The sequence below is a fragment of the Ostrea edulis genome, chromosome 4 (assembly GCF_947568905.1).
Source record: "Ostrea edulis chromosome 4, xbOstEdul1.1, whole genome shotgun sequence".
Lineage (NCBI taxonomy): Eukaryota > Metazoa > Mollusca > Bivalvia > Ostreida > Ostreidae > Ostrea > Ostrea edulis.
The window spans coordinates 77,841,256-77,862,444 of record NC_079167.1 but is presented as its reverse complement, the minus strand read 5'-3'; the positions used below and the strand labels follow the sequence as shown (position 1 = coordinate 77,862,444).

The 21,189-nt window shown below is 34.2% G+C and overlaps 3 protein-coding genes across 5 annotated transcripts in view; all 3 read left to right on the top strand.

Annotated features, from left to right (window-relative positions):
• Positions 1 to 3,314, top strand: part of LOC130054341 (multiple epidermal growth factor-like domains protein 10) — a 45,484-nt gene extending 42,170 nt beyond the window's left edge. For all 3 annotated transcript variants that reach the window (XM_056163880.1, XM_056163881.1, XM_056163882.1), the window contains 3 exons: positions 1,137 to 1,268; positions 2,911 to 3,025; positions 3,108 to 3,314. In XM_056163880.1, the coding sequence (XP_056019855.1) occupies positions 1,137 to 1,268; positions 2,911 to 3,025; positions 3,108 to 3,273 (413 nt within the window). In that variant the 3' untranslated portion in view covers positions 3,274 to 3,314. The remainder of the gene's footprint in view (positions 1 to 1,136; positions 1,269 to 2,910; positions 3,026 to 3,107) is intronic.
• LOC125672579 (receptor-type tyrosine-protein phosphatase alpha-like) overlaps positions 1 to 21,189 on the top strand; it is a 122,817-nt gene that overhangs the window by 48,573 nt on the left and 53,055 nt on the right. The gene's annotated exons all lie outside the window — the stretch shown is intronic.
• LOC125669314 (uncharacterized) lies at positions 10,115 to 20,888 on the top strand. The gene is made up of 3 exons (XM_056163894.1): positions 10,115 to 10,221; positions 18,027 to 18,269; positions 20,623 to 20,888. The coding sequence occupies exons 1-3, from the start codon at positions 10,167 to 10,169 to the stop codon at positions 20,652 to 20,654; spliced, it is 330 nt and encodes a 109-aa protein (XP_056019869.1). The 5' UTR covers positions 10,115 to 10,166; the 3' UTR covers positions 20,655 to 20,888.

Genomic DNA, 21,189 nt, shown 5'->3' with positions numbered 1-21,189 from the left:
ACTCATCTTCAACAGAAGTTTTACAAAACTGAGAGAAACGGTTTGGAATACATGGTTTTGAATATATACCAGTTTCAATTTCTAAAGGGTGGGCAGATATTCTTAACTTTGTTAATAAAGAGCATACTACTTTCACAATTGGAAATTTCAAATAGTCTTTTAATTCATAGTTCTTTCTAATTTTACTACAGAATAGTAATTTTGCACGTTTAGAGAATTTGATGTTTTGTACTTGCATGTTAACATTATCAATATAGTAATTCTTCAAGTACTTCTAAAATATGCTTTCATCAATATCTAGTGATGAAAGATTTAGTTTAATTCTTAATCCTTTTATTTGTCCCTGCCAATTTCCCTGGGTGCCAGTATCATAAAGGCTATTAATTTCCAATTTTGCAGCCATAAGTGTCGGAACTCTATTGCTATTTTCATCATCATAGATTTTAGTACCACTTCATACATCAATATTTCGTGAAATATGAGACATAATGATATATATCAGAATACTAATTTCTATGCTCAGAATAGTGCATCGATCCATAATCATATTCATTATAACAATGTATCATTTACATTGTTGACTCAGTGGTAAGGATTTTCGCCTTGAGACAGGGACACTGTCGTTTTGAGCCCCGTTCATACATTAGTCGTAGAAATAGGTATTGAGTGTTCCTTCGCCAAACATTCGGCATTTGGAAATGTGAGCTGCGGGTCTATCGGATGAAAAAGGTGTCTGTACGTTAAAGAACCCAGTTTGTGACGCCTAATTTGAGTGAAAAATTCTCGAAGGGACATGATAAAAACAGACAAAACAAACCAAAAATCCTAAATAACTTTTGTAATGCACTGTACTTGTTTTCAATGTTTTCATTTATATATTGCTCAAAAGCACCTACGCTATCAAAGAAAGTTCGAGATCTTAGTTTAAACATTAACGAAATATATCAAATTGTTTCATACACTGATGTTTTTTCCAAAATATGGTGGGCGAATCAGGCATTGTCATAAGTTTGATAACCCAGCGCAGAAATACAAATAGAAGACAAAACCTGTCAATGACGGATCAATAATATACGTATAACATAGTATCGCTCCCTTTTCATTAACTAGAACTATCTGAATTTTATGTATTTAAGCATGTGACAAAGGAACATATGGAATAAACTGCTCCAAGAATTGTTCTCAGAACTGCTTCGATAAATGTGATAATGTTGACGGATCCTGCACACTTTCCTCTGGGTGTTCGGAGTACTCTGACTGTAGTGAAAGTAAGTGTCGAACTCATATTTATAAACAATTATTTCATCTATCTACTGAAAAGACAAATGTCAAGCTTTTTTAAAGCTTTTGTAGAGTCCTATTACCTATGTTTTTGAGATATGAATCATGACATCAATGCTACCTGGATCACGCCTTACAACTCATTTTGACTGCGGATAACTCCGTTTACCTGATCAGGATATGGGGCTCACGGCGGAAGTGACCGGTCAACAGGGTATGCTTACTCCTCCTATGCACCTGATCCCACCACTGGTGTGTCCAGGGGTCCGTGTTTGCCCAACTATCTATTTTGTATTGCTTGTAGGAGTTATGAGATTGATCACTGTTCGTTATCTTCACCTTCCTTTTAGACTTTCTGCATCAAATGTTTCGGCAATAACTATAACGCTTTAAGCCGCCTCCCTCCTTCGTGAACTAGCAATCACAATGGGAATAAAAGCTAATGTTCAAAATACAGTACACTCCACCTATATTGAAGTCGGTTTTATTGAAGTATATTTTATATTGAAGTTAAAATAAATCCCCAGTAGCAATATTTGTGTAGTTGAGCATTGGTTATATTGAACTTTGGATATAATGAACAATTCAGGTCGGTCCCCTGAATTTCATTATATCCGGAGTAGACTTTAGAACCATATTATACAAATGTATAAGTTACATATTTACCTCGTCGACTTACCACTTTAATCCATACAAATGAAATATGGTGTGGAATTACTCACTCACAGTCGGGTGTACCAACAGTACATTACTAAATACAATTTTCATCTAATTGACAGGATATGTTATTTTTAGCATACACTGTACATACCTGTATAAGTAAATCCAGTATACCATAAGCTTTATTAACCATACCGTTCATAGTTTTGGCTAAAACAATACACAGGATATTCATTCTATTTTATTTAAAATGTAATTAACGTCTAGATATATTTACAAATCTGAATTTTAAACATTCTTTGATTTCTCTGAACTTAAATAACCTTTACGTTGAAAAAGTCAAAAACTAAACTAGGAATATCATTTACCCAAATCGAATTCCACTTGACGTGTTTTCCCTGGAAGGTTTGTACACTGTAGTGACGGTTATACTCGCAATATCATCAATATTTAGTGATAACTGTAAGGTGAAGATAACGAACTGTGATCAATCTCATAACTCCTAACAAGCAATACAAAATAGATAGTTGGGCAAACACGGACCCCTGGACACACCAGAGGTGGGATCAGGTGCCTAGGAGGAGTAAGCATCCCCTGTTGACCGGTCACTGTGAATTCAATTTGAAGTTTATCATCGTTTATACATGTACCTTTTCAGATCACTGATCGTTCTCTTCTCCTTTCATCTTTCGAACCTAGTCGACCAGTACTGTTTTACAGTTGTTTTACCAATGAATTCATCTGCTGATATCTGTTAAATCTTGCTTACCTATTGTGGGTAATTTTCAGTTAGTTACCCCATAGTTGTACAAAAAATAATATTAAACATTTGTGAATAATTCTCTCCCCCAAAAATCTAGAATCTGAATTTTTAAGGAAATTGTTGTCTATCACAAATTGTAATCTTTCATATGTTCTAGTGATCGGAAGAAATAATAAATTTAAAACTTGAATATTGTTTACTTTCAGAGGCACCTATTGTCAGTAATGACGAGTATAGTACCCCGGATGCATACATCACAGCCTTGTCTATCTCACTGGTTATCAACTTTAGCTTGGTCGTTGTCATTGTTATATTATTGAGGTAAAATATGTTTGTGGGTTATGAATATTCTGCATGATTCCATAAAGCCTTTGTAATTTATATCAATTCTGCTATATTTTAGGCTACTATATAAGAGGAAACAAGAGAAGCGTTCCTCGGACTATATCGCTAGTTCCGAAATATCACCGCCATCACAAGACAGCGATAACGATGTACACCAGTATCAGGAACTCAACATGTCCAATGACAGTTCATATCAGAACCTGTCTTTAAGAGATCGTCTATAAAATGTGTTTTGAATTAAACTGATTCTTCTGGTTTTCATTATGATGATTCTTATTGATATTTCATTTTGAAATGCATATATTTGAACGATTCATAAATACTAAAGCTGTGTGTGCATTTGCTACCTACTTTTCTATATTTACACAAGGGAGGAATCTGGAATCCCAAAAATCGCTGACTAAAATTTTCTTTCGTCTTCTTTTTATATTTTTAAGGACTTTAAATCTTACGATCCCGGTGTCGATTGATTGAGGAAAGATCATAGTTTGTAAAGAATACCTAATATCTGTTTGCATCGGTAATAAATATGAAGAAGCAATGCATTTTCTGTCGTTTTCAAACCATAACAACTTTTCCTCAATCACCCAATCTAACTATAATGTATCACTGATACATATGGTCACCAAAACTTGTAATGTTGAATAAAATCACACAAGGTGTCACACCTGCCAGTGGATGAACGGGATTTATCTAGATAATGATAAATGATATTAATTCATGATGCAGAAAAGATGGAAAACATTATAAATTGAAATATATTATATGTACAATTTATTAACAATTAAAAAGAATGGATGATAGTACCTACTTCTTATTATTTATTGAGGTATAAAAGGTACATTGAAATAAAACATTATTAGCCCGTGACATTTTCTCATATTAAGCAGAATTTATTCAAAAGCTTCTACATGTACGTGAGACGAAAAAATATCTTGCTGTGGCCTTCAATTCGACATTTAGATATATCGACGACGTTTCGTCAATCAATAACAATATCTTTCATTCATATTTAGATTCGATATATCCCTGTCAACTCGACATAAAAGACACCACAGAGTCATCCATTTCTGCGTCTTAATTAGATGTTTTATTGAAAGTAGACATTAACAGCAAACTGACAACTCAACTTTATGACAAACGGGATTCTCTTAGCTTCTCCATCGTCAAATTTCCTTAATTATGTAGCAATATTCCATTATCACCTGCATATGGTGTTTATATCTCTCAACTGATTTGATACGCAAGAGCTTGTTCTGCGTATGATCAGTTTTCAAATCGAGGCAAGCTACTGACAAAGAAGTTTATGGTACAGGGGTTTCAATGGTCTCGTTTAAATTCAGCATTTCGCACATTCTATGGTCGTTATAACAATCTAATTTGCCAATACAACCTATAATTGGGCCAAATACTGTCTCATGTGTTTCATACCGATTGTTAAACCGATCCTGGCTCACTGATTGTGACTACGAATAGCTCCGTTTATCTGATCAAGATGTAGGGCTTAAGGCGAGTGTAATCGGTCGACATGGGATGCTTACTTATTATATGCACCTGATCCTACTTCTGGTATGTCCAAGGGTCCGTGTTTGGCCAACTATCTATTGTGTATTGCTTATAGGAGTTATGGGATCGATCATTGTTCGAGATTGATCATTGTTCTACCGCCGTAAAGTGGCTGAAATATTGCCAAAACGGCATAAAACTTCAATCAATCATTTTTGTTATCTTCACCTTTCACTTGATGAAATTTTACAAGCGACCTGCAACCATGAAAAGTAAAGAATCGTGGATTTCTTACCATATTCGGGATTGTTTGGCGTTGACGATTTATCTCTCATGAAAATCAGGTTAGAAATACAAAAGATTGCCACGTAAAACCCCGTTTGTGGCACTCCGAGTCTCCTTCACTATTGTTAATCAATATTTTCATGAGGGGTAAAGTAAGACTCACGGTGGATGTGATCGGTTAACAGGGAATGTTTTCTTCTCATACGAACCAGATCCCACCTCTGGTGTTTTTAGGGTTCCGTTCGGTTGATTTTGTATTCTTTATTCTTTATGGGTTTCATGAGAATGATCACTGTTCGTTATATTGAATTGTTCGTAAGTGTTGATAGAACATTACTGGATCTTGCAATATGTCTTTGTTTGTAAGGGTTTCTGTGAACCTTTCGAATCCAGGATAGGTACTATAACTCAAATTCGTCTCATTCATGAGCATATTAGATGTATTTAAAACCGGATTGTAATATTGAGGAAGTCCATCTTTTGAAAGGTAAATAGAAGCAAATGTGGAAATAAAGCCAAGCTCTTCTAAACCACAGTTGCAATAATGAGGCATATTTGAATTCTAAAAAGTTGAAATTGAATTTTCACCAATTTACTCGACCATTAATCATAATAGATTAAAAAGCATGCTTTTTCCATCGTAGAGAGTTGCTTCTTCAACAAAAATGGAAAAAGAAAATACTGATATCTAGTGATCAGTCATCCAAAAACTTCCTTTGTTAAATAAAACTTTGATTCCATGTACACATCCTTTGGATTTGAAATTAAATATATGTTGGGGTTCCTCTTCATAATCTTAAGTGATCAGGCCTACCAACAGTCACGAAATGTGCCCCTTTCTTAGCTGACCTGTGTTTATATTCTTATGAGACTGACGCCTCAGCTTTTATATTTTAGTATATTTCTCAAGCCCGGAGTTTATCCTTCAACATGCGGGAAAACGCAATGGTTATTTTTTAAATATCCCATTATCACCTGCATGTGGTGTTCATATCTCTAAAGTATTTCGATACAAAAGGGCTTCCTCTGAGTATGATTTTAAATCGAGGCAGACTACTGAAAAACAAATTGATGTTATGTGGGTTTCAACAGCCTCGTTAAAAGTCAGCATTTCAACAAATTCTATAGCCACTATGATGATCTAGTTTGTCTGCACAACCTGCCATTTGGTAACATGTGTCTGATTTGTTTCATACCAATTGTTAGGTCGTTCTTTGCACATTGATTCTGACTACAAAGTGCTCCGTTTACCGGATAAAGATATAGTGCTCACGGCGGGTGTGACTGATTGACAGGTGATGCTTACTCTCCTAAGCACCTGATCCCAACTCTGGTATATTCAGGGACCTGTGTTTGCCCAACTTTCTATTTTGTATTCTTTATAGAATTTATGAGATTTATCACTGTTTGTAATCTTCACCTTTTCATTCGACATGACAATATTAACCACCAAATGTTACCTCAGTACTCAACTAGGTTTAGGGTTTATATAAACTTGATTTCTTTATTCTTTTTATAAAGTTAGTATAATATTAGCTTCTCTGTTTTTCAATATTAGAATGACATAAGAGTAAATTGGTATCTCGAAGCAACCAGCTAATGGCAGGTTGTGTTGGCAAATTATAACATGAGAAGAATCATAAAGTTTGCGAAATGTATACTTTAAACGAGACTGTTGAAATCCTGTAACATCAACTAATATCAAGAAATATTGAACCAGCAATGACGTATACTCAATAATAAAACCTGCACGAGTGTGCTCGAAAGCTGAAGGTCCATCTTCCTCATAGACTTTCGTGGGTTCAAATGTCTACGCTCTTTCTGCTAGGAACTGCTAGGAACATTACGCTATTGTGTCGTAAACCATTTAGTTATATGATATTGTGCTTTATATTTACTGCACCTGTTTATTATACATGTATACTATCCTAGCAATAATATAACCCATAATATATAATAACAGGGAATGCTTATAATAACAGGGGATGCTTACTCCTCCTAGGCACCTGATCCCACCTCCGGTGTGTCCAGGGGTCCGTGTTTGCCCAACTATCTATTTTGTATTGCTTGTTGGAGTTATGAGATTGATCACTGTTCGTTATCTTCACCTTGCATGTATGAATGAGGATTCTTCGGATTTACCTGCAACGTTTGCGGGTTTATAAAAGGAAGAAACTAATTATTCTCTTCAAATAATGAACTGTTAGTTTATTTGTTATTGAATTAAATTTTAAAAACCTTGATATAAAAGGACAACTCCTATTAAACGTTTTCTTTACTAACAGATATGTAGATAGTTATCTTCATCTTCCATTTAACAATGGAACATGTATCTCTGTTGATGGACAACCTGTCCCTGAAGATACATGTCATTTGATACATGTTCTTTCATAAACATAAACAATAATGAGACAATACTGACTGACAGGTCGCCCAGTACAGAAAAGTGTCACTCTGTGAAGTCTATATTGGACACAGGCTCTAACAGATTTGTTGGGGTTCCTCGGATTATCCTTTGAAATATGAAAGTTTTGTCGTATGTGCAGTCATCAGATTGTCAGCTTTTGTATAGAAACGAAAATTCATATACCCAAATTAAAGACTGTCATGCTCCTTTAAGAGGTCCTTTTGAAGATTCATTTTCGGATCTCATGTGCTTGATCTTAAAATGTTCTGTAAAGAATTGTAAAACTTTTGATATTATGATCACTAGAAATTGAATTAGTAATAATTTCACCAGACGTAGTTTCTCTATCAAAATTTTTGAATCGTAAATCTTTTAACACTGAGCGTAATATATGTGGCTTAATTAATCTATGTGGATGAAACTAAAGGTGCACTTAATAAAAGAATATAGGGACAAATATTTCAAATAAACAATGATGGTAGCCAACTTCTTTACATTTATTTTAATTCCCCAAACCACTCCATCTTGTTGATGAGGGTTAGGAGTTTGGAAAACATTTATCATGATACAACTTTTGAGATTGATCACTGTTCGTTATCTTCATCTTGCATACAAACAATCTAACATTAAGTACCCCTTTTCGTAGATAACGAGAAGATCAATGGACCAGGACTCTAGATACTACATTTCCATATGGATGCAATGATTATGTACATGATGTAGGAAATCTTACTAGTCCACAAGGAAATAACATGAAGTGATGGGACTCTTTTCCAATTCGCAAGACGGAAACGCAGTCATGCACGATATACAAAAGACCAAGCATAATAATGTCACCCTTGATTCACCTTTACCTTACGTCGACAATTAGGTCCACATTCTATCCACACAAAACTTTACTCTGTTCCATTGAGAGTATCACATACCTTAATTGAAGAACCCATAGCTAGTCTGTACTTGCATTTTTCAACACCCGAATATAGACTTAATTATATGATCATGGATGTTGTCAATCACCTTAAACTCAAATTTACAAACAAAGGAATAGATGCCGTCAACATAAGCAACATTCTTCGTCATAAAAGAGTTCAGTCTTGTATTCCAACACATTTCAAGTTCATGTCTACACCCTATATTTTCTACAAATATACTTCCACTATTGCATCTAAACTTTTTAATTATGAACAATCTTTGCTGTACCTAGATATAGACCATCTTATACGAAATCCAATTACGCAAAATGACTCCTGTGAGTTAAATCGCAAATCCTTTGTTGAGCAGGTCTGGTACAGTTACTGTGCAGATTTAAGAGGACTATACGCCACATTAAAGGTGCAATGGTTAAAAGCGGAATTAAGGTAAGGTTTGCAACAACAGGGCCCGGTTTTTCGAAAGCTGGTTAACTTTAACACAGTGTTAACTCGGTGTTAACTTCTGTGTTAAAGTTAACCATGTGATTAACTGTTTTTGCGTTAACACTGTGATAGCGTTGTGTTAACTTTAATCCACCTCCAGTACCTGTGTTAAGTCTTAACACAGTGGTTGAAAATGGCCGTCGACTTCATTTTCTGTCCGCCTCAGACCAAAAATCATGAAAATTTCAAAGACTCAGACATTCTGAGGTGTGTATTGATGATGCGCTATGACGGTGTGCAGTTTATGTTGTCATAAATAGATATATTTGTCAAATTTCATCAAATTTACCAAAGGGAACAGTGTATAAATTATTTTGTTTTGGGTTGTCAAGTATTTTCAGACAATTGTGAAGTCAACTTGTTCTACTCCCTATAAATCCCCACTTTGATAAACTGTGCAATGAGGCTGCTTTCTACAACATACGCACCGTTTTTCTTAACTAGGCTTCTAAAGGCCTAGTATATATCATTATATAATGCACTAATATCTCTATGATTATTCAAATTGAATAGACTAATAAATGCATTTATACAAGTGCATGGCTCACAGTCACTGTCATGTATTTCGAAACTAACCAATACATGAACATTTCATCAACTATCTACCACAAACAAGACTTTTATTTACACCTGCATTCTTATTGTTTACATAGGAAGTGCATGTGCATTATGGGTAATCAAATGATTAGCAAGTGGTTAACTCGGTTAACACAGTGTTAACTAACCAATGTGTTAAATTGCTTTCGAAAAACAGAATTTAATCATTGTGTTAGCTAATCACTTGGTTAGGAGTTAACACTGCGTTAAACTTAACCACTGTGTTAAAGTTAACCAGCTTTCGAAAAACCGGGCCCAGGTGTTTTTGCATGTGTTTTAGCAATATAAAAATAGAAGGGAGAAATATTTTTTTCGCGAGTGATGTTTCTCGCGAAATTATGCGATAAGAAATTTCACGCATATATTTAGGAATTTATAGTATGTTAAAATTTTTGCCAGACGATGGGCTATATATCAAAAAGAAAAACTTGATACCTTGTCAGAATTGATTAAAAGTAGGAGGAATATCAAAATCCCGCATTTTGTACAATGCCATACATAGGTAACAATTTGTGATACTTAACTTAAAACTGGTGACGTCTCCACAGATTGAAACATTCCCTAATGGAACAGAAAACAGTGACATTGACCACATACAATGAGGGATTAGCAAGAATATTATATATATATATATATATATATATATATATATATATATATATATTATATTATATTATAATGTCTGACTTGCAATTAGCTAAGAACGGAATATGATAAAATTACAATATGTGATCTTATATCAGCAGCGCCCATTGTCAGTCATGTGAATTCTTCAGAAGGAAATGTCTGAAAACATTTACTCATATCGGCCATTAAATGCCTCCACAATTACAAATATGTCAACTCTTGGTCACCTTATTTTCTTCAGTTTAGAATAACACTTCCTTGTTGATTTAAGAATTCTAACATGCAGACACTTGTCTTTTTGATATTATTGAGACTGACGTTTTCATCTGGATACCGTAAGTAAACACTTTTCATATCATCTATGTCTATCCTACTAGTAACACTCTCATTTGTGTCTATATCTATCTTACTAATAACTCTCTCATTTGTGAAGTAAGCTAGTGAAGATTAGTCACAATATACACTGTGCTAACAATCAATCGAAACAAGGAGTGTTTCTACGAATGCTATCTCTTACTCAGCTTTCTTGATGAATATTAACGAAACTGATTTAAGTTTAGTATATCAAAGCATAGTTTCCATCTTGTGAATATCTTGCTGGTCTTTGGGTAACAAAATACATATCAATCTGTTTTCATTTCAAAATAGAAATTGATACTAAAATCAGGAATAGTCCACTGAATTTTACACTTCTGCATCATACTTAGATATTTTATTGAAAGTAGACATTAACAGCAAACTGACAACTCAACTGTATGACAAATGGAATGATTTCAGCTTCTCCATCGTCAACTTCCCATATTTATGTAGCAATATTCCATTATCACCTGCATATGGTGTTTATATATCTCAACTGATTCGATATGCAAGAGCTTGTTCTGCTATAGTCAGTTTTCAAATCGAGGTAAGCTACTGACAAACAAGTTAATGGCACAGGGGTTTCAGCAGTTGTGATTGAAGTCAGCATTTCGCAAAATCTATGGTCGTTATAACGATATAGTTCGTCAATACAACCTATCATTGGGTCAAATGCTGTCTGACATGTTTCATACCGATTGTTAAGCCGTTCTTGGCACACTGATTTTGGCTACGGATAAGAACTCCGTTTCCATAAACAGGATATAGGGCTCACGCCGGATGTGACCGGTCGACAGGGGATGCTTACTCCTACTAGTCATCTGATCCCACCTCTGGTGTGTTCAGGGGTCCGTCTGTGCCCAACTATATATTTTGTATTGCTTGTAGGAGCTATGAGATTGCTCACTGTTTGTTATCTTCACCTTTCACGTGTATATTACAGTTTTAATTATCTAATATTTTTTTCAGCAAAAAACAATATCAATATTTTGAATAATGAATTAATGATTAATTTAATGACAAATTGCAGTCATGTTCATAAGTCGTACAGAACACATACTGCCTCTTACGGTAATCCAAATCTAGAAGTTACAAAAGACTCACGGATTACTGTAAATTCCTAAATATACGTGCGTAATCTATTATCGCGTAGATAAGCGAGAAACATCACTCGCTAAATAAAATAACTCGCTTTTAATTTTATATACCCAAAATACATGCAACAACTCTTGATCAACAGAGCACTCGCGAATATATGTTCTCGCGATTTGACGTCCATGAGTCATTTCGCGATAATTAGTACTCGTGTAAATTAAGGAATCTACAGTTTATCTTGACGAGCCATGAATGGCACTGCCTCCAACGGAATTCATCAGCGAGACTATTCATTACTTTTTGATCACGTATGCCTACTCTACCGAGTAAAGCGAGCTCGAATCCATCCGTTATAGCGGTCGTGGTACGAGATGACGGTCATACCTAACAGACCCCTCATGCAAACTGTGGCAAGCTGGTATTGATCCTAAAATATCCATCACAAGCCATAAGCTGTTATTCTAAGCAGTGCTAGTCCGCTATATCCGCTGATCCACCAAGCCACAACTTACAGCACTGAACAAATTCATGTAGTCATAGATGCACGGCGCTATTACAAATTGCGTCAAAGTAATGAAAGATGAGAATAAGAAACAGTGATCAATCTCATGACTCTTTTAAGGAATACAAAATAGAGAGTTGGGCAAACACGGGCCCCTGGATATATCAGAGGTGGGATCAAGTGCCTGGAAGAGTAACCATCCGGTCAGTCTGAAAAGAGGAAGGCAGAAACAGTATATTGATTCAAAAAGCATTACTTTAAAACCAGAGTAAAACTAAGAGATTTCCTTTAAAGTAGTACAAGATAGGGCAAAAAATAGGATGAGGTCATTTAAAATCTTCTCCTCAAGAAACACTGAGCCAACAAAGTTAACTTTACATGAAAACGTCCTAACATAGTGTAGATTAATTCTCACCCACTATTGGGCTCCAAGGTTTTATATTGTCTACATTTCAATAATTCAACAACAGCAGGGGCATGATTAGTCATATTACTTATGATGCCCAGTTGTAGTTTGATTCCACAGTTTTACATAGTAATATATAAGGAAATATCTTTAAAACTCTCCATTCTTCATGGGTAGTCATCATAAGGCATACAATGTATAACGATCATATTATACCTCAGTATGAGAATTCTATGCAACACATAATCTGATTGGTCTAGACAGGTGCCAGGTTTGATAAAATTTCAGATCTCCTTCTCAAACATCATATCTCCCCATCATATTTCACCTCTTCGGCAGCCCCATGCATAAATTTTAAATCAAGGTAGACTACAGTTTTTTGTGACGTTACAATAAGTCGGAGTCATTGTACTTTCATAGTTCGTAAGGCACAAAAACTGGTTATCATGTCATTGTATTTCGTTGTTTGTACCCTCTAATACGTTGACGGCGCGGTGTTACCGTGAGGGCGATCTCAACTGCATGCAATGTATAGATGAGCGGACTGCAAAATGCATTTTTGTAGTCTTGCTTTGTTTCGGTATAATAAACAATTTATTGCATGAATGTTCGTGAGATATGAAGATTTAATCACCCAAGAAAAATCGTTGCCCTCGGGGAATATACTTTGGGGTGTGTGTGTGAATAAATCTCCATATCTCCCTCACTACCGTATCATGCAATAAACGTATGATATTTCATATCTGGTAAATGGATCGTGGGATTTTGTAATCATAGTATCATTTTTAAGAGTTTATCGAACAAAAGTATTCCACCATTGCGATTTACAAAATTTTGATTAGAGCTTGATTTAATTCACATAAAATTTTACATTTAATAAAAGTCTATGGAAAAAGCATGTTTAATTGAAATATTTTAAAAATACATTTATTTTTCATACAAATATCTTGGTAAAAGGTAACATAAACTTTCAATTTATGAAAATATGAAATACAATTAATCATTTACCACACAAACTTTGAAAAAGAATTGGATTTTCATTTTTACCAATGACGGAGAACTCTTCCAAGAATGGTCCGGTTCTAATCATTTACCAGTCATGGAAATTCGATCTACACTTCACTTTCATCATTATTTAAAATAAACGTCCATCAAAAATTGTTCAATATCATTTTGTTATATATTGAATACCTTCAGGTAGTTAGAATTCAAGTTTGCTCATGATGAGTCCCAGAAATAGAATGGAGTCACATCAGGAGATAAAAGTTTTAAATTCGAATATTTGCAAAATCCATTAAATCAATTTTTCAACAGTAGAAAGGTCACACTAAATCATATCAAATTTGCAAACATTCTCGAGTTGTGTGGATTCAACTATACTCGGGGGCATATTGTTTTGTCTGCCCATGTCTCCGAAACTTTAACCTTGCTCATAACTTTTGAATGATGAGTGATCCGGTTCGCATATTTTACGTGTGCATCTCTTGTTATAAGATCATTCTGTTGATAGCAATGTTTTTAACCTTACTATCTAACTTGAGCTCAAAGCTCAACTGAGCTTTTCTAATCACCTGTTGTCTGTCGTCTATCTGTAACCTTTTTTTTAATTTTCGCCTACTGCACCAATTTCAATGACACTTGGCATAAATCATTCTTGTGTTCAGGGGTTTCAAGTTTATTTAAATATGGGAACATGCTGTTTTCAGATTGGAGGTAATGAAGAAAGTGTGTCAGAACTCATACTTGACCGATCTAGAGATAAAAACTACATGTAACCAAATCTAATTGTAAAAGTTGGCCTAATATCTACTTGAGCGACGGCTATTTACTGCATTTGTGATAATATACTGCACTCCCATTAATCAATATTGGACCATAACAACTATATTAAAACACATTATTTCCCGTTTTTATAATCAAACTGTGGATAAATACGAGCATTACAACTTTAAAATTGTAAGGTCTTCCATGACTGGATAATCTGTCCAACTTGCTGGAAACTTTAAAGATGGATTCTTCTCATATTAATTGGAGACGTTGAGATACTATATTTTGTCTGCAACAACTATAGAATGGATGCATTCTTTTGAGACACGCAAATATGGGTGTCAAGGTTATTTGTTGTTAACGTGTAATTTCAAGGTCACACTATTTTCGTACGAAAGGATCTTGAAATTCCATTAGTGCAGATATAAACTATAAATACTTGTATTTTCTCTTAATCTGCGGCATAACTACTAGTATCTATTTGAGCTTTAAACATACTCAATATGATATAATTTCCTCTGATAATTGTATATTTTGCTCATCAATCCTTACTCCTGTCATACTTCTAGTACTTAATTTTTTAAGTTTGATTTTATATTGTTTAAAGGGACCGGTTCACGATTTTTGATAAAAATATTTTTCATTTTTTATGTTAAACATTTAAAATATAACTCATTTAATGTTGACAGTCAAAATTCTGACCTTCTAAATGCAAGAATAAAAGCAATGTTTTAGCGTTAAATCTGTGTTATGTAAACAAAGACTCGAGTCTTTTTATGTAAATAAACAAACCAGTGAAATATTAATTTTGTAATATAAAGCATCTTCATTTTGCATAGTCGTAAATTGTAACTTTTAGATGACACCTTTTACCCTTGAAATGTGAAAAATATAATAAACTTAGATCGATATCCATTTCTTTTTAAAATTTCGTAAACAATAGCATACCGCAATCTTTGTTTCCAAAACAAATAATAAACTCTCTAAAATGAGCTTCTGTGATAATGTATAACCTTAATTTTCATGTGAAACCTTTCAAACACATTAGATGTTGATAAAAAAAATTGAAAAACAAAACTTTGGGGAAAATCATGAATCAGTCACCTGAGAATATTTCACTCATACGGCGACTGCCGTTGAAGGACTGAAAAATTTAGGTCTAGATGCTCGGCGCTTATGGCCTTTGCGCAGAGAGGGATCTCTATCGTGCCGCACCTGCTGCGACACGCGACCTCGGATTTTGCGGTCTTATCCGAAGAACCACCCCATTTAGTCACCTCTCACGACAAGCAAAGGGTACTGAGTGTGACGGTATTCCATATATTGTGTACTGACATTAAGAACTGTTCCTTTATCTTATTTCTTATGCATGTTACAATTACTACTCTCTTGGTGATGTAGTCAGGTGTTCAATAAACTAGAAGCCATATTGCGTTCCTTTGTTCACCAGGAGTCATTTAAATGGATTTGTACGATATGAAACTCTGAATACCTATTCTAACCTGGATCCCCTCGGGATCTTAATTTTTTGGAAGTTGTTATATAATAATACTGGGGTGTGATAAGATACACAATGACATTAATAAATCAATTTGGGATGTCTGATCATATAAGAAAGAAAATGCTTTTCTCAGGATATTTAATGAAGGAAATATTAGGAGGACATTTAAAATTTCCCTCTCCCGGAACATCCTACAAATGATTTATGAATTTATCAAGATATCATATCAATGCCCCATTTCTTTTGTCAGCTACGATTAATTACTTTAACTTCGAATACCTGTTCTTATTTCGATTTTGTTCAATTACAGACAAAATTCAGTACTGTTAATTTTGTTCAAATGGAGGAATAAATTGATATTTTTTAGTAACATTGTTACTGCCCAAAATAACTAACAATGGACTAAAGGATTCACACCCCACCGTGATTTGAGGTTTATACTGCCATGGAAGTTCATCCATCACTTGAAATGACCGACATACGTATAATGGACATCACTTATGGTATCTCTAAATTTCAGTATACTGACCTGAACTACTTTATCAAAATATATTAAGTGATGACGGTTTGATATCATTTAACTCGCAAATATCGGAATATTTTCAGATCGGCTATTTTACTTATTGAATTGTTGAAACCTTTATGATTACAAAGAGCATGCAATTTTGAAACTCCTTAATGTGGATGACAGCTTCCTTTACTCCTCCGCTTTGGCGTTTTACTCCATCGTCCTTTCAATTTCGCTTTGTCCTATGTTCGTCCTCGCATTTTACCATATTCGTCCTAAAAATGATAGATTTTATTCATACTTCATTATGTATTACAGAACAGAAAATGCTAATCATTTCGAAAGAATATCACAGTTGTTTAAGAAGTGGACCTTGTTGTCCTTAAGATGTCAGCAAATATGCATCCATATGTATACCAATTAATCGAGAAATCATGATGAAGATATGACCTGATCATTAATCGGCAGGCATATCCAAGATTGCATGAAATATTACAGAACGTTGTTCGATACTACATGTATGTCAATATGTATATAATTTTTAAACCTTACATTATTGATAGACTAGATGATTACCAAACAATCAAACAAATCACGGGTTATCATGCAACTACGCCTACAATTTGGACTCATTTTTAAAAAAAAATCATTATTTCATATTGTCCCTTGACAACAGAGTAGTAGCTTCTACGATCTTCAGCAAGTACTCGCTGTCGATCATTCTCCAAACTTTCCGTTCGGTCTACGCAAGTATAACTGTATAAAAACAAATCCGTATATCTAAACACTTTTCCGTCTTCTAAAAAGTTATATAAGTGTATAAAAAGAAATTCATTTCCAATCATTTATTTTCATTCTGCAGAGGGGAATGTTGGAAAACTTTAAACTTCATCATGGTCATTAAATGTCTTAAACATTAGAAATATGACAACTGTTGATCACTTAATATTTTTTTAAATTAAAAAACAAACCTTCCTTGTTGTTTTAAAATGTTGAATATGCAGACACTTGTCGTTTTGATATCAATGATACTGAATTTGTCCTATGGATACCGTAAGTAAACAATATATTGTTTATATATATATCGTACTATTAACTTTCTCGTTCGTAATACGGTCTAGTACAGTGTTGTTGCCAATTAATACATCGTACTAACAATCAAACTTAAACAAAGTAGCACCCCCATTTTGTACAGTTCAGTGCATCACTTCATATTTATTTCGGATTTCAAACATTTCGGTTGAGCATCACTGAAGAGACATTATTTGTCGAAATACGCATCTGGTGCATCAAAATTGGTGCCGTATAAGTTTTACATTATGACCCCTGGGTCGAGGCCTCTGCTGGTGGACTGTTAGTCCCCGAGGGTCTCTACAGCCCAGTAGCTAAGTACTTCGTTACTAGCTTGAAAATACGGATGTATATTTAATTGCTGTTATAAAATTTAGAAATTCATTTCAAAATTAAGGATTATCTCCCTCATGCATAGCTCTTAACCTTGGACGAATTTGGCTCCACTTTTTTGGCACCCTGTTTTTGGCTATATTTAGCTCTAATACTTCATATTTATTTCGGATTTTAAACATTTCGGTTGAGCATCATTGAAGAGACATTATTTGTCGAAATACGCATCTGGTGCATCAAAATTGGTACCGTATAAGTTTTACATTATTTCAAATTAGTTTTCCTCACACAATGTAATGAAACAAAATCAAGTTCAACTAATATTCATCTGCCATCGTACATCAAAGTGTAGTTTCCATTGTACAAATTTGCAACATGATTATTATGTGTTACTCGTCTTGGAAAATATAAATGCATTTCACGTCGTTTTCTTACTGAAACGCTGGAATAACCCTATACATTTTACATGTAAATTTCAATTCTTGATTAATTATGACGATGCAGCTATCATTACTTGTTCTGATCAGAAGTATGTTTATGAGTGAAAAGGTGATTATATCCACACTCAGATAGCAATAGAATAGGTGTCTTCATTTTCAGAAATCCTATCTCAGAATAAGGAGACCCAACAGGCTAAGGATGTACCCTTCTGTCAAGAAACTGGAACATGTCAGAAGTATCAATCCAGTCGTGCAGTGGATGGAGACATTAACACGTGTACAAGGACAGCATCTATCGGAACTATATATCCAGATAAATGGACATGGTGGTATGCTGACCTTGAGAAAGTACTCAGCATCTACAGCATCAGAATACAGTTCATGGACTATGGAGAACAATATGGTATGGTTTGTATAGTTTAATTACCTATGTCTCGATACATAAGTGATGTGATTTTCTTTTTATGTCGATTTCGCTATGTTTTCATCTTCCCTCTTTAATTTTCACTAACATTATTTAAATGTGTCCTCTGGTGGTCAGCAATTAGAAATTACTCGAATGTTTCCTAATTTCTTAGCGGCTTGTTAATTATACCCATATAATTGATTTTCTTTTATTCAAAACGTAGATATTACGACAGTAGTTCATGCTATCAATTATTAGTAACTACTCTATATACAGCATATTCGAAATACTGTTGCCGTAAAATTACACAAATAAAGATTTCATTATATTCTACAAATTAAGTCAAACAAATTTCTTGGATGTGTATTTTGTAGATTAATAAAGTGAAAAGTGCCTATTTCGTCATCTTCATTTACAATGTAAACGATGGTAATTAAAACTTGAAGAAATTCTGCATCAATTAAATGGAAAAGATACTTGCATACACAGGCACTTGTTTCATACATGGGTCACCCCTCCTTACTAATACCACAAGGTACCTAACTAGATTTAGGACACCACTCGCTTATGTCATGAGACATTTTGCGATTAGCTAGTCATTCATTCTCACTTTTGTAATATACACCGCTTTAATAGAGGTTGTTGTTGCTGGTATATCGTTTTCAGCAACTTGCACGAAGTCCCATGGCTGTAAACTACTTGTTTATTCATCGATTTCAGACGATCTATCTACTACAACAACTTCCGGTTTGAGATCTACGGACAGATTTTTTTTTTATATAGAGATAAAATATACTGCGTGTGAAAAATGTATAGTAATTATTTTTGCAATAATGTAATTTTTAGGGCTATGTAAGACTAACATGAAAGTAATTGAGCTCTGTTGGTAGAAAAAGACTCGTTTAATCTTCAGTGCTTAAAACTATAATAATACTAGAGGCAACCAAATGAATAGGTAAAATCTAGAGCATTTTGGAGGGAAATCTAAACGAGGGGAAAATTCTTAGGATAAGGATAATTTGGATTGTTCTCTCCGTTAGCCTTTTGGTAAGGCCGGTATGAATCTTTAAAAAAATGTAAATTTTCCTGACCGATATAAGCTGTGTATATAAGTGAGTTTTTAGCTTGGTGGTGGTAATGTTGCCACGGGGGTGGGGTGTGGGGAGTCCCCTTCCCCTTAAATGTGAAATTGCAAGTAAATATTTTAATAAATATCTAGATATATTAATTGATGTGAATTGCATATCCCTTTCTCCCTCTTTCTTTGATTTGCTTGTGAAAGGTCTCAATCTGTTATTGCTTGATTCCCCCCCCCCCTAATAATTTCAATACAATAATAATTAATACAAATTAAGTTTTTTTTTTAGATTTTTTTTCTGCTATGTGAAAATCTTAATTTTTAATCTTTGTCATTAGTAATTTCTTCAATGTAAATATATATCGTTTTGGGAATCCGGAACATAATATGTAGCTTAATGAAGTATATGCTCCCTTGTATGCATGTTGCAAGATGCAGGGTGGATCCAGCAATTGCGGTTAGAGGACGAAAAGTTATGAGTCAGGGTGTCTTGGGACCGCCTTGAGACTTTCAGCGGGTCTAGGGTGAAGTCCTGGTGGGGACCCAAGGGGCGAAGCCCCCAGAAACTCCTGGATTTTACATATTTTATAGGGCTTGAAATATGTCTCCTATGTAGTCATTTTACCATTTCCTGTCATTTTTGATAAGGTAAAATCAATAAAATGACGCAAATTTAAGAGAGTTTATAGAAAATGTAAGTTCTCCCAATAAAAGTAATTTAGTTAATCAAAATACTTTGGCATTTATTTCTTCGAGGGAGAATAAATTATTGCTTCTTTTATAGTTTACATTTTTCTAAACAACAGACCACGATCTAACTTCAATTTGAACATTTAAGGGGGGGGGGGGGGCTGCGCCCCTCCCCTTAAATCCGCCCTTAAATTCCCTCGTGAAGCAATGTCCGAGCGATTTGCTTTACTAAGGGACTTTTACCGGTACCACTCTGCCTCAAAACCAGTATAGAATGGTCATTTTTCGCCTTTTCGAAAACCAACTGTTGCGTTGTTGTCAATGACATGACATTTGTCTTAAATTTTGTGACTTTTATTAGTAACCAATCAAACTACATGTAGGTTCTGATATTTGGATTTTACGACCGGTAGTTGTTGTAGTAGATGGATCCTCTGAAAATGTGAAACAGTAGAAATCGATGAATAAAAAAGTTGTTTACAGACATGGGGCTTCGTGTAGGGTACTGGAAACAATATAACAGCAAAAACAATGTCTATTCTAAAGAGTCATTCTCTGTAAGCATCATATTTTTTATTATAGGGGTGGATGGGCAACCTCACCGATTTTGCTGAAATTTGGCATATACCCTGTCATAGAATTTTGTACCAAAATTCATGATTGAGGTACCGTTGCCATGGTAACACGAATACTTTGAACAGCTCACAAGATGCTTAAAATTGCTCGATTTTGGTCTGTTTTTGATTAAATATCAACGAATTAATTTTACTGATGTACAAAGTTTTCTATTGCTTGCTTAAAGATTAGGTTCAGCCTAACAAATTCTTAATAAAACATAAATAAATCAATATTGGATTACCTATTGTTCCTGAAGTTGAAAAATCAATGTTTAAGCATTTTGACTATTTTTGAGAGAAAAAATCAATTTTAAGCCATTTTATGACATAATTTACAGGAAAACACAACAACATGCATCAATGAAAATTATATGATTTAATTCATCCCATTATGTGCAATATATATATATATATATATATATATATATATATATATATAAAGACCAATGTCTTATTTTGCTAAATAAAATTATATAGCTTGATAAATTGGTTGCCATGGTAATATGAAAAATCTCATAATATGAATATATGC